This window comes from Polyodon spathula, chromosome 4 (genome assembly GCF_017654505.1).
Source record: "Polyodon spathula isolate WHYD16114869_AA chromosome 4, ASM1765450v1, whole genome shotgun sequence".
Taxonomy (NCBI): domain Eukaryota; kingdom Metazoa; phylum Chordata; class Actinopteri; order Acipenseriformes; family Polyodontidae; genus Polyodon; species Polyodon spathula.
In genome coordinates this window covers 38,851,474-38,867,233 of record NC_054537.1, presented here as the reverse complement: position 1 = coordinate 38,867,233, position 15,760 = coordinate 38,851,474, and the positions used below count along the sequence as shown (strand labels likewise).

Genomic DNA, 15,760 nt, shown 5'->3' with positions numbered 1-15,760 from the left:
AAAAACTCTTTTCCCCTTAACAGTGTGGAGGATGGTGTTACAGTCAGCGCTGATTGGTTTATTGTCGTTCGCGTTCAAAAGCAATGTAGAAAAGTGCAGTGCACTGCACACACAAGTTATAAAATTTACAAAAATAGCAGCATTTACCATTGCACCAGCAGGTACACAGCACCCCCAGCACCCCTAGTTCCCACAAGACTTGAGAAAACTTGTCAATGCCTTTGGTTAATTTATATAAAAATTATAAAGCATAAATAAATTTAAAAAAATGGGGTTGTTATAAAACATTATTTCAGAAGCTAAAACGTACAATCACAAGCCATGCTCCCAGCTAAAGCCTTTTTTACACATGCACTCTGGGTATTTGATGGCGTGTACCCACCAAAACCCCAGGCCATTTTTTAAATTGTAAAGGACTGCTAACCGAAGGCTATAAGGAATCAACAGTTTGGTCCTTTAATATCCAGTGTTTGTTTTGACTATTTTGAGAAGAATCAGATCAAGAAAAAACGGAGAGGACAGTAATAAGGAGGTTATTTGCTAGAATATATTTTTGGCTTATGCATGTTTTGGGGCACATGAGGTAAAAATTATAGTAATGCTATATAGTCATAGAAGCCACACAGTGAATGTCCTCAGTTTGCTACTGTGGTACTTTAGTTTTAAAAATACATTTAACCACGTAATTTGTAGAAATGCAAAGTTGGGTTACACAAGGTGGCATCAGTTAAGTACATATAATTAATTATTAATTAAAATATTTCTTAAACAAATAACTCTGTATCCATTCTTTCTACAATCTATGTTAAAAAGCAATAAAATGACTTTTTTATTTTTTAGATTTAGTTTCGTTTCTGTGAAAACTAGTCTGCTGCTGTGAAGCAGAAGTGATGTCTGCTCCCCCCTCCCCCTGTGGAAGTATCAATTAATGCTACAACGTGTTAGAAAAAGAAAACGAGAAGAAAGCGTTTCCAAAATAATAATAATAATAATAATAATGATCTAAGTTTTAATATGCTGAAAATATTGCATAGCTCTAGCAGAAATACGTTACAATGTTATTAACCAAACCTACCTGCCTAATGAAAACTATAGCATAGTGAGAAAAATTCAAACAAGCTACGCCTGTTTACGAGGCTTGTCAACATGTATAGTTAAAAAAAAAAAAAATACAAAACTTAAAAAAAAACTGTTTGTAGGCTAACAGTTCAGATTCAGTGTGTTTTGTTCACATATGTTCCATTCACATTACATAGGTTGTTAGTAATAAAAATAATAATAATAAAAGAGTTTACAAAATACAGCGTAGTTTTCTTCAGTACCGGATTAACCTAAAATGCCTCTACTGTGCACTGGAGATTTAAAAAAGCATATTCTACTGGAATGTTGCCATTGCAAGCGTTGTTTTCGAATAGGCCAATACATGTATTTCTAATAATACTAAACAAAAATTGACAATAAAAAGCACTAATATCGTAAGTGTAGTCAATATCAGCCAAGTGGTTAGTTGAATAAATGGAAATTTGTATCATCCATATATATATATATATATATATATATATATATATATATATATATATATATATATATATATATATATATATATATATATATATATATATAATAATAAATTATTATTATATAAGTAATAAGCATCCAATACCTATTGTAGGTATATTTAATTCATAAATTAAATTGACATTATGATAACTGTAATATATTAAACATTATTACAATTTATAATAATGATGTCAATATTCGCTACAAAATTGATGAATTTTTTAAACTAGCCAGAAAAATTTAGCCCGCGTTAATCTCTTCTTATGAAAAACAAATTTTTAGTATAAAAATCTAGGCATATGTGTATGCAAAATAATAATAATAATAATAATAATAATAATAATAATAATAATAATAATAATAAATAATAATAATAATAATTTTCAATATAATGCAATAGAATGGCCAGAAAGCGCAAGGATACTACAAAAGATCATTAGTACAAAGCCCATACTGTGTCTTACACAGGAATTTATTAACTCATCAAGAACTTACCGTTGAAGAAGCATACAATAATCAATTGCTTGTACAGTATATGCGAATAGGCTTCGGTAGTTTTTAGGCAAATCTAGGTTTGATTAAACTCAGGCTTCAATGATTGGTAGTATGGGCCCCGGCCTGCATTGACGAGGTAAGCTGTAGATGAATCAGAGCTCCGTGCTAAAATAAACCTATTTCTTATTCTCTGTTTTGTTTTTGTTTTTTTGTTTTTTTTTAGATAGCAGTTCACCTTCATCAGTACATTATCAGAATGGGGGTTTTGGTCAAGTTGATAGATAAACGTAAATCACGAAGCATAATGTGATGTAAACTCTGAATCCTCAACGGAATAGGAAGAAGCACAGTGTTGAAAACGGTATTCTCCATGTCTCCGACAGTTGAAATTAGCATTGCCATGTATTTGCATAAATATATCAATACCATATGGGATGGAGATTTCTTTCTCTTTACATGTTATTTAAAATCATTAGAAGTGTCTTAAATATTCTGTCTTGAGCTATCGTTTTCAATGAACAATTAATCTAAAACTGACGCACTTTGGCAAACACTAGAGGCGGCAATTTAGGATCATAAGAAACGAATTTACAATAGCCTACATGTTCATTTAGAGGACCCATCTTTTTATGTTATTTTTGTTCCATCAATGTACAATTTGATACAGTTGTTGTTTTAAAGCAGAGAGAATAGAAACCGTTAGAAATCAGGAAACTATTGTTAAATAATAGTTTGGAATAAACATTGTAGTTATAGTAGCCTTTATTATTATTATTATTATTATTATTATTATTATTATTATTATTATTATTATTATTATTATACGAAAATTTTTCCAATCCGATTAGGCTAACTTCATTCACCCCCACCAAAATAATAATAATAATAATAATAAATAATAATAATAATAATAATAATAATAATAATAATAATAGGGATATTTCAACAAATATTTTTTCAAAACTAACATGATTTTCAGTGGAATAATGATCGCATCTAATGAAGAAACAGATACGTGTCAACTAGAATCAGATCTGCATGGTGTTCCTGTTAATATCAAACTGGCTGGCTAAATTTCCCTAGAGAATGATATACAGATTCTGCAGAGGTAAACGATCAAGTCGACAATTCTTATTTTAGGTAAGATTCCAATATTGACCCTTAGCTGGACCCATTGGGTTATATAATATATATAAATATATATATATATATATATATATATATATATATATATATATATATATATATATATATATGTGTGTGTGTGTGTGTGTGTGTGTGTGTGTGTGTGTGTGTGTGTGTGTGTTATTTTCCATTCAACACAAAAGTGAACTTTCGTCAGCGAATTTTAGTGCGGATATTAGATTTGATCCCCATTGAGGACATTTGAAAAATGAAGACCCTTTTTGAAACGAATGTAGACAACCTAAAACATTGCTTAAAGGAACGCAACTAATTGTTTTTTTAAATAATTATGATAACATAGTTCGTTAGACAAAACCTTTGACTTTTTAAAAGGTATAATTCACTACAAGACACACGTTTGTAATATCATTATATAATATGCCCATAGACTGTTGTAATATTCTATGTATCTTGTATATCCTGTACGACATTAAGGTTCATAAAGGTCGACCAGCGCATTTGTTGCTAGAAAAAAAAAAACAAAAAACAAACAAACAGGTAAATGCATATAAGCTATAGGGGTTTTCTATATTTACTGTTACTTAAACAAAGCATTTACAACTATTGCACACTGCATTTACAACTATGGATCTTTTTTTTATATATTTTTTTGCATATATATATATATATATATATATATATATATATATATATATATATATATATATATATATATATATATATATATCTACTTGAAGTTTACGTAAAAAAAAAATAAAGCAAGTAGTTTAGTAATTGGGGTCAAAGTTTCATGGGGTTATTGTTCTCAACTCACCCTCCTTCGTATCAAGAAGGTGTCTGTTTTCCTTTCATCCTACATTCTGACATAAGCACATCGGAGCGCTAAAAATAGAAAAAGGCTGTCGCAGCCAGTCTTGCCAAATCAATAGGAAGCGTCTCTGCGCCATTTGAGCTGAGCTGTCTTATTAATTATGAAACTATTCACCCGATCTCAGCAAAGGGAGCTTCGTGTTTACCCTGCGCAACCTCAAGTGGAAGGTGATTTCAGTTCATTCATTTTGTTTCACATTAATATCATTATTTTATGACCATTTGCTAAAATGCGTAACGTAAACCATATTATGGTATATATATATATATATATATATATATATATATATATATATATATATATATATATATATATATATATATATATAGTTATATATATGGATGAAAAATTTTTTAAAATATTTTTATATAGAACTGTGACAAAAATTTTCAAAAACAGTAACTGATTATTTAATATATTTTTTTAAAAATATTGAAATATAGCAACGAGATATTCAATATTAAATTGTTTAAAATCATTAAAATTATTATTAGGATATCTCCGGGGAAACGAGCCCCTTTGTAGTCTATAATTTTGAATACTCTTCAGGTATTATATGCAACATCCCCAGAAACAAACAAACGAACAAACAAACAGAATACACAGTTAAAACTAAAGGCAGTGAAACGTGGTCAAATGCCTTGACAAACATCAAATAAAGCTCAAATGTGTTCACTCCTTCTGAATGATGACATATACATTTTAATGTGGAGACCTTTCCTATCATAATGATGGGAAACACAGTGGAGCTTGAAACAGATCAGTAGCAGCAATTCTCCGGAATCCTCAATTCTCTCAGTTTTCCCTTCGTCGTTTTCTTTTTCTCGTTTTCTTTTAACACTTCTTTTTCTTGTGAATGTCCCACTTTGTTTTAATGGCCAAGCTTTTCCTGAGTTTATTTTAAGGAGTAGCACGTTGGTTTATCGTAGAAGCGACGGAGTAAAGCTGACTCCCTTTTTTTTGGCTGCTGCTCAGGGCTTTGTTTGGTAACAAATTTGGCAAATAAAACAAATCACAAGAAGGAGAAGATCAAACGTTTCCAACACATGAGGTTTTCAATGTCACAAATCAACCACGTCCCTCACGATGGTGGAAGTTTAGCATATAAATCCATTATGGTGTTGATTCGGTGATTTCGATCGCTAGACGATTTCTGTCGTTATTAATTAATATGTATATATATATATATTTTTTTTTTTAGAAAGCGAGCCATGTCACTAGAACAGAGAGTGCTATAAGAATAATGGCGAAGCAGTGACGATGAGTAGATTTGGCTGCTCCGGTGCCCCCTCCACACAGTTCAAACAAACTACCCCGAAATTGGAGTTTTTTTGACTCCTTTTTCAGTTTTTCCCAAAGATCCGTTGCTCCTTCTTGGCAATCTGCAAGCGCAGTGGTAGCACAGACGTGGAACTCATCCCAATATCTGGAAATTGAAAAAAAAAAATACATTATTATTATTATTATTATTATTATTATTATTATTATTATTATTAGAAGAAGAAGAAGAAGAAGAAGAAGAAGAAGAAGAAGAAGAAGAAGAAGAAGAAGAAGAGAAGAAGAAGAAGAAGAAGAAGAAGAAGAAGAATACTGTACTTGTATAGAAGCAAAATAGTCGGCTCAAGCACAGTGTTACAGAAGATTAATAATTAATGAATTCCATTTCTATTGCATATTCATTCTTGCAGCGTCATGTAATCAAACCCACTGATACATAATTCAGCCATTCATTATAAAACAGATCGCTGGTTAAATGTTCACTTTCTCCATCCTTTGTTTTAATTGAACCAAATTATACCTTTACATTTTTAAGCCACAATTTGAAACTCCTTAGTAAGGATCTACTGGATCACATATTTATATTTATATTTATATAATGACTGTGTTGTTCAGTACATCGTAGAGATATTGCATAGGAGTGCTTATTTGTGGTTCTAACAAAATAAGGTTTCCATAAGCGTAAAGGACCCTTTGGGTCCGTACACACCCAAGAAACATTTCTTATAGAACAAACGAAGCTCGTATTACTGTTCATATAAGAAACTACCGTGTTATCTAGATGCTGTTGAAATATATAGTACGAGTAAAACAGGTCTGTAAGATTGATGTATGACCTACGCTTGTTTAGCAATTATATAGTGTCCTTGTCAAGATTTAGATGTCATTATTTAACCTAGATATGGCCCATCTTTCACCTATAAAAAAACGAATGTGATAAAAAAAAAAAAAAAATCGAATCGCTGTAAAATGCCAGTAGCAGCTCTAGCAAAGGGTTTGAGTTACATAATGATTTTCAGAATTTGACACGAACTCGACCCTGCTTAAGCAAGGTGCCTGGTTCTGGCCAACCCTGCAAAATTTAATTTACGATACTTAAAAATGGCTGCAGACGCCAATGTTTAATACATTTGTAATAAATAATGAGATATTGGGATGCCAGGGCGTCTGTGTGCTTCTGCTGCAGTATTTCCGCTGTAATTGCATCTCCCCAAGGAAAACTAAATCTTTCTTGATCTAGACGAGAGGAGGCCGCACCACCCGAACACCCCCCCCAACGCCCCCCACGACGGGCGGGACGCTGGCGCCCGTGCACCTGACCCTTACAATTAACTCAATATTTAAATAATTATTTTTTTTTTTTGTCGCTAAAGCTTAAATTTAAAAAAAAAAACCCTTTTGACGATTTTTTTTTTGCATAAAACTGCTATCTTTAAAAAAAAAAAAAAAGTAATTGTCTAATAGAGCCAAGCCAATAGATAATAATTGTCACATATTAATAAAGCATACATTGTGCAGATGCTTGCAGAAATGCCCATTTATCGCCTATTTCTTTATTTATTACAAACAATTGTATGCACCTTCCAATACTCAATTATATTTTGAGGTAAACTTCTACGCACAGTTACTAAACGTTTTCGGAGAACATTAAACAATAACTAACATTATAGGGTTTAAGCTACACTGTAAAGCCTAACATTTAATAATTCATAATTGATTGCATTTAAACACGTTACTGCTTCATTTGATCAAATCTTGGTGTTTATAGACGAAGTAACTATATAGATATATATATATAGATATATATATAATCTATATACATTTATTACACATAGTGTAACTAAATGAATAAATTCAAAGATGTGTTCACATCTGTTTACATTAGATGTATGTTTTACACAATTTTGTATGTTAATATTTTTATTTTTTTTTAAAGTGGGAAAATGTCTAATGAGAAAAGCATCCTATAGATTAGCGTGTGGACAATATCTTCGCACACGACTTATTGAACACTTGCTGAACAATCCAATTTATATATATATATATATATATATATATCTATAATATATATATATACTATATAAGCATAGCAATGAACAATATATATATATATATATCATAAAAGTATCGCGTTACTTGTACGTCTGAACTAAATGTCAGAACACACATTGGCCTATTTAAAACGTCTCCCAGAACAAAGAAAACACTTATAATCTACGCATATTAATTTCTGAACACACACTGGCATTCTTTGACGTAAATGCATGATTTCCAGTACGTTGCATAATATATCGCAGGGGTGTTTTCCACAGTGTGGGGGTGGGGCGGGGTCATGATGTTCCAATATGACATAAATTACTTGCTGTTGGGTGGTACTCGCTTTTCCATGTGGATGAATGTGTTGATGCTGCACTCAATATCTCAATAAAGGATTACTGATCCCAGCTTGCTATTATTATTTGTTGATTTGTTTATATATTTATTTATTTTTACTCAGCTTGATGGGTAGGATGATAATACAAGATTTTAGAGTTGATTTACCTAAACAACAATACCACCATAACAATGTTACTCGCGTATTTTAATCGAAATTTAAATCTATTTATTAGCCACGGTACACAATTAACCATTCATATTGATATGGTTAATTCACAGATTCAGTTAATAAACACAATGGTTAATTATGTAGCATGTCACATGTTTGCCATATAGCCCGCCGATCCTGAAAATATATGTTGTCTGTCACTTATTCTCACATGTCAGAGTACAAATTAGCAGAGCATTACACCAGATCAAAATAACCATGCAGAGGTCGAATTTATTGATTTTGACACTCTAACCTCTAGATGTAAAACAGGCATATTTCATTACAATAACGAACAGAATGTACATTTTTTTTTCTATGGTACATTAACGCATGGCGCGATGCCGAGAATGAATGCAGTTGCGGGTGTAATACAACTGGCCCTGTATTTTATGGCCTAGGTTTGCAGCACACTCATCTCACATTTTGCAGTGTACACAGTGAGCATTTCCAAGGCTTTACTCTTGGCTTACGTGCAGATTGTCTGTAGTTTCTCTTTATCGTCCAACTCCTGTGGGTAGTTTGCCATATTCTCTCCCAGTCTGAGCAAACAGTCTGAGAACCCTTTAAACACCGTATCACATTTCCCAGCTGCTTTCACTGTCTGTAGCAGGTAGGCTGTGGAAATATTAAAACAAAAACAATGAATATCCTGCATATAGAACATTCTGGAAAAACTGCGATTGTAATGGTTAGTTAAATTATTTGCACAGAAATGATTGTAAACGTATTTAATTGCTTTGGAATATTTGTACATTAGCCTTACATAGCGGCATGTAAAATAGATTACAGTAGAGCCTATAATAAATAAATTATTTTAGTGACATCGATTTGAACGACCCAATCGTTTTCCCGATTTATTCAAGCCTGTTTCAGCACTACAAACAAAGCATGCATGTGGAACTACTTTTCTTCAATGTATTTTTGTAATAATAAAATAAATATTTAAACTACATCTATAAACCGGCGGTTTCGTTAAATCCACCTGAGATAATTTTTCACGTCGAAACGCTGATCGCCCGCATATGTTTTGCTTCCTTTCGCTCTCGGTTCGTTGAGTAGAGACGCAGACAATTGATGTGATCGTAAACATTTGAAGAGGTTTCTGGGTGAGTGGCTGGGGTTTACTAGCGGAACCGTGTACATGTTATTTATCCCCATCAATCGTGATGTAAGTGGAAGTGAGTTAGACTCGTGTTTGGTATGAGTGATCAATAATAAGCGGATTCCGTTCACAAATCAAGGGGAAAAAAGACTAAACTAGCATACCGGTTATTTAATTGTAACTCCTACATTATATGTTATGCTTTCATATACCAGTGTGACATAATCCTCGTTTTTTTTTTGTTTTTTTTTTAGTCTTTTGTTCATCATTTCCCATTTTATCGTTTATTTCATTGTATGTGTTTTATGTATTTGCGTCTAAAGTCTAGTCTTTTAGTTTGCATTGCAATTTTTATTTCCCATATCCTATTTTAATGCAGCCTGTTTTTATCTATCTATCTATCTATCTATCTATCTATCTATCTATCTATCTATCTATCTATCTATCTATCTATCTGTTCATTTTTTAATGGACATGATAATCAAAATATAGTTTAGTTTCCCAAAATACATAGCCTATATGCGCAAATGCTATAGGAGAGCAATACACATTGTATCTCCATTAAGGAGGTATAGCATGTAATCCTATAACCTTAAAATATTGCTTGTCAATAAGAAATCGCAGAGATGGCATTATGAGTTTGTTTCCTTGAAACATTATTTTTCAACAATTCTGCTATTTCCGCCTAGATTTTGCGATTCTGAACTCAGGTCAAGCAAAAAGAAAGAAAAAAAAGAACCATCTGTGCACCCATTTACTTCTTATGATTCATCGTACTTGATCCTGCCAGATAACCAGTGTTCACCGCGGGTGCTGCAATATTTAGAGATGCTTCTGTGAACTCTACATTCGTTCTGCTAATTTGTGCTCTTCATATCAGTGTAGAATTTGAGTTTTCGATTTGCTATACGAAACTATTTTCTTATATTTTAGACACGCTACGACAAATTAAACAAACGATTGTACAAAATGTTATTCATTGTAATGCATACCGTTTAGTTTAAATGTCGGTGAATCTTACTGCTATCTCCAGTCGATGTTATGATAAATAGTCCATATCCGAATAATACACTGGGGTGCAATGCTGCGCGTTGGTGCTTTAAATGCAGAATATAAATATGTAGACAAATTATACCTAAAGTAATTTGCTCTGATTTTAATGAAACAGATCCAGCTAGTGTTAAAAAAAAAAAAACACAATATCAAAGATTTCGTGTTTCTAGTTTAATATTCCTGTTCGAATCAATACAAATTGTAGACACTTGAGAATCCAAAAATAGGTTGAAGAGCAAAATCCATCCAATTTTCATACACGCGTATTAAGAATACAGCGCTCTCTCGCATAAAGGTGAAAATATGTATATTAAACCATGTTAATATACAAAACTAGTACTCATGTTGGAAAGGTTGCAGTTGATGGACTTCAAATGGATAAACAACTTACGTTATATTTGGCTGACAAAAACCAAGATAGTGTTTATATGGCCCAAATAGTGCATAGACCACAGATTCCTTTGAGAGCTTAAGTTATTAAAATAATACTGCATACAGCATATTAATCAACACCGAAGATCACGCATGTTGAAAGATAAGTCCATGGGCACATCATTGGGATATGCACATTAAATGGTAATCTTACACAACCATTGCTACATAAGCTTATATAAATAAATGTCAATTTTGCAAGAACACACCAGCCTCTGGTTTGTTGAAAAGAAGCTGCAGCTTTATATTCGTCGGTTTTAAAATTAATGATATATAATATATATATATATATATATTATATATATATATATATATATATATATATATATATATATATATATATATATATATATATATATATATATATATATATATATATATATATATATATATATATATATATATATATATATATATATATATATATATATATATATGTTGTATATATATATATATCTGGTACTGTTCACCTGCAAAAAAGCTAAATACTTACCTACAATATAAAATCAAAATAGGCCATGGGAACATTTGTGTTTTTACACAAGTTATTTATTATGCTACACACTTGTATACGTAGAATCATAAAGGTTAATTTCCCCTTCATTCTACAAATTCAGCGTTGGTTTTCACACTTACCATTGCACTGACACAGAAAATGAGATAAAAAAAATATATATATATTGGTTTTGTTGCATTTTAAAATATTGTATGTTTCACCTGTATTCCAAAATTGGTCAGACAATTCAGTGTTTATTCACGTTTTTTCACTTGACTGTACTATCGATAGCATGCTCTAAAATTGAAATAACAAAAGGAAATCTACAAGAAATCGAATGCTGCTCGAGGTTTCGATTTCAGTCTATATTTGTTTGGTATTTTGCTAGCCGCTTATCCCAAAGGGATTTGTATCTGAAAGCAAACCCTCCGTTGCAGTTATTCGTCACAGTTGAAAACCCGAATCTTACTATACCGCCATCCATAAAAATTGTATTGCCGGGTCCCAGACGTTTTAGTTTTAGTTATATGAATATGACGCTACATAGACGTCCAACGTAATGCGTTTAGGGTATATGTGCTACATTTTGCAGCAGCATATATTAGTAAAGTAAATGTTCATATTAAAGCGACATACACTATGCCATCGATTCGGGTTCCTGCTACACTTCAGCCACTCTGAGTCTGTACGCTAATGGTTTGCCATAAGGAGTTTTGCATCATTACTTCGATGGATTTGTGTGAATTATTTATATCACTCCTTTCCTTTTGTACTTGCACTGGTGACGCGAATGCAGTGAGCTGCTTGCTTTCCATTGCAATATTATGCAATAGTTCAACAGCTGGCTGCAATAATGATGCCCTATTAGACATTTAGAAATAAACAACCTAACCTATGATTTATTAAAACAATTACCTTGTAAATACCGGTCACAGCTGTAACATGTATCCATGCTGCAAAAATGTATCTATGTTTAAATCATTAAGTTTGTCTTAACCTAATAATAAGTAGGAGTTTTGTCTGTATGTGGAATGTGTCTCAGACATGTCGCATCACAAACACAAGTCATATCGTTTGTCTTTGAGTATGTAACCAGTTATCTCGCCAAAAGTGACATGTTGACGATTCCATATACCCTACCAACCAATTATCTTTAGAAGATTATATTGGCCTTTTAGTACTAATGGTTAAAATAACGTCCAGTTCAATTCGTGTCATTAACTAACTTCTTCAAATTAGCCTACTTAAAATTATGTCTGTTCATAGTTCTTTTTTTTTTTTAGTTCAGGAACACACTATTACCATTTACAATTGCATATTAATTTTTCGCAGCATCGTCTTACATTTCTTGCATATTCAGTTTTGAACATCTGCAGTAGTTAGTAATGAAAACTATATTATGGTCCATGCATACAGCATACTCACCTAGTTGTACTGCGAGAATCAGTGAAATATATTTGCCGTTCAACGTAAGTCCCATTCTATATTTAGTAAAACCATTTGAGTATGCAGATCTTAAATAGTTTGCAGGACATTTTTAAGAAAATGCTACAAATCAGACATTGCCCAAAACTTCCAGCACTAAAGATTTTACAGCGACGGAGAGATGAAGTAGAGTGGAATGGTGCACCCCATTTGGTGAAGGAGGGGATATTCTGTCTCACGCCCACATTCATTCATTGACGTAGGAATGACATTGGATGATTTTTCCCTTCATTTTTTTACACGCTAGATATGACAAATCTCATTGCATGCACAGTCATAAAAGACTGGAGTTATCCAGATCTAGGCCATTAATGTGCAAATAGACCAAAATCTCCGCCTCCGCTGAAAATCCCCGTCCCCCGGGGACAAGAGACTTGACTCTTCACTGGTCACCGCCTAGCTCAGTATAGTAAAAGGAGGATTTCAGTCTCTCTCTCTCTCTCTCTCTCTCTCTCTCTCTCTCTCTCTCTCTCTCTCTCTCTCTCTCTCTCTCTCTCTCTCTCTCTCTCTCGCTCTCTCTCTCTCTCTAATAAATACGTAATTAGCAAATGCATACCTTTAATTGTGGGATCAGTGGAGACAAGGTATTTAGATTAATTAAAAAAAAAAAGTTTTAATATATAATTGATTAAACTGTGGAGCAGTAAAAGGATGGATGACGCCACTTTGCTTTTCAGAAATGAATCTCTCACAACCCCCGCAGTGATGTAAATTGGGCGCAGGGAAAGCCACAGACTGTTTCTCCAAGAATGTCCGACATAATACAAAAAAGTTCCCGAGCTCTGATTGAAATCCTTTGAAAGAAATGAGTGAAATCGGTTTGCTGGGAAACAGGAAGAAAATATTTGCCCTTCAGCCACACATATCTGCACGACTGCTGTGTAATTAGGTCCCCCGACAGTTCATTTAAAGTAGTTGCAAAATAATGTGTATTTAGTGGAAAGCTGTAGGACACTCTTATACTCTGTTTGTGTAAAGGACCTTTACAGTCACATGCGAAGCACTTAGGGTGCAAACAAGCCAATATTGTAATTGCAAAGCGTAACACATCAATAGCATCTTCAGCATTAAATATGTACTGTATAACATTATTATAAACTTCACATATAATGTATTATCAATTCCCACTTACCAGTCTTAAAATGACCACTTTGGACAAAATTCTCAGAAGGACGTGGTCTCTTTTTTAATTGGACGTTTGTGTTATTGTATTTTGTCCTTCATGGTTTATTTATTTATTTATTTATTTTATTTTATTATTTTTATTTTAATGCCAGTTTCTTCACTGTAAATACCAGCCTATCCTTACAACCAATCAGAGAACTACTACAATCTGGAACAAGTCTCTTCTAGATACGTATTCGATCAGGTTTTGGGTTAATAGAAATGAGGTTACCCTGGCTAAATAAGCCAGGACGTGACCACTATAGCTCAGTTTGGTCTGCAAAATGACTTGCAAGCTAAACCCGTATAGAATGTAGACCAGAATACTAATAATCAGATATTTTTTTTGTAATATGTGTACATATGCAATATTATTTTAATATATTTTGCAGTATGGTCTGCACATTAAAAGAGCAAACAGTATCCCCACTTTGGTCAGACTCATCATAAACACGTACCTTGTTTTTGCAATGAATTTACGCCCTCATGTGGCAATTCATAGCACTGGACAAATGGAAAACTGTTGGTAGAGGTCTTTGTCAGTTGATGGAAAATAAAAAGTATTTTTTATTCTATTTTTGTGCAGACAAAAAAGAAGACATAAAACCAAAGGTATGAATCAAAGTTTAGTTGATTCACATCAAACTAATATCCTAACCTACTGCTCCTCAGTCAAGACTTCTGCAAAGCAGTATTTGAAAACCCCCACTTCTGATTCAGCTCAGCATCTTTAATGTATAAAGGGCTTTTTAACGTCTTTAAATACATCTTTACGAGGACAGCTACTTCAGGTTCACCTAAACTATAAATTTTAAGGGTTCTTGAACTGTAGTATAATTTTACAAACTACCGTGGCAACGTGATTAGGGTCATGCATGTAATATGGATAGGAAGGATTTTTAAATTGAAGGAGGACCTGTTACCCTAAGTGTAAAATTTGATGTGGCAAAATGTTTACCATAGTAAAAGCATAGTGGTGTAGTACAGCATAGAACATGCACTGTAAAAACAGCGAGGTATGTTAAAGCATATTAAATACATGTTGCAAACCAGAATACATTATGGTAATTGTATAGTTCAGCCAATCTTGGACAGTGAGGCTCCTCTAAAGAGGGCCCAAGATGTGGCCACCCCTCTAGTAGAGTGCGCAGCTACCCACCCAGGTGGGGGTATGTTGACATTATCATACGTAGTTGAGACTGTGTGACAGTCACTGCTTGGAGATGGCCTGTCCCAGGGTCCGTATACCATGACAGACGAAGAGCTGGTCAGAATGACGCAAAGCTCTTGTCTTTTTAGCATAACATCTCAATGCTCGCACTGGGCATAGGGAATTTAAATGCGTATCCTCCTCCATAACAAAGGATGGTGGATGGAACAACTCCAACTCCACTGATTCGTTCATGTGGAAATCCAATATCACCCTGGGGAGGAACACAGGGTACGTCTGCAGAGACACCCTGTTCCCATTATCCCATATACACATGCAGGAGCTGTGCACAGACAGCACCTGCAGCTCACTAACCCACTTTGAGGAGGTGATGGCTAAGAGGAAGGCTGTCTTCATTGACAGATACTTCAACTCTACGGAATATATGACCTCAAAACGGGGCCTTTGTGAGAGCCACCAGCACAACGTTAAGACTCCACTCTGGGACAACGTCCCTCCTAGGTGTATGCAAACGTCGGGCACCCTTTAGAAACCAAGTTGCTAAAAAATGCTTGCCTGGTGAAACAGAGTCCACCGGGGCATGGCATGTAGATGTGGCTGCCAGGTGCACCTTCAATGTAAGAGGTGTTTTACCCACATCTAGCAACTCTTCTACAAACTGCCAGATGAAAGACATAGGGCAAGATATGAGGTCATGACCGATGGGTCAGACACCAGTTTTGGAAGTACCACCACTTATAGACGTATGATGACCTAGTGGAGGCTGCCCTGACATTGTGCAAGGTGCCCACAACTGCATCAGAGAGCCCTAGAGCTATCCAGCGGTCCAGTTCAGGAGCCAGACCCATAACTGGAACCTGTCTGGTTCCGTGTGCCAGAGTGCCTTTGGTGTGACTGAGTAGATCCAGGTGAAGCGAGAT

At 33.8% G+C, this 15,760-nt stretch overlaps 1 protein-coding gene across 1 annotated transcript; it reads right to left on the bottom strand.

The window, feature by feature from the left end:
- Nucleotides 1-4,591: 4,591 nt before the first annotated feature.
- LOC121314521 (neuritin-like) lies at nucleotides 4,592-12,783 on the bottom strand. The gene is made up of 3 exons (XM_041247895.1): nucleotides 12,446-12,783; nucleotides 8,408-8,552; nucleotides 4,592-5,498 (listed from the first exon to the last, which is right to left on the bottom strand). The coding sequence occupies exons 1-3, from the start codon at nucleotides 12,498-12,500 to the stop codon at nucleotides 5,270-5,272; spliced, it is 429 nt and encodes a 142-aa protein (XP_041103829.1). The 5' UTR covers nucleotides 12,501-12,783; the 3' UTR covers nucleotides 4,592-5,269.
- Nucleotides 12,784-15,760: the final 2,977 nt, after the last annotated feature.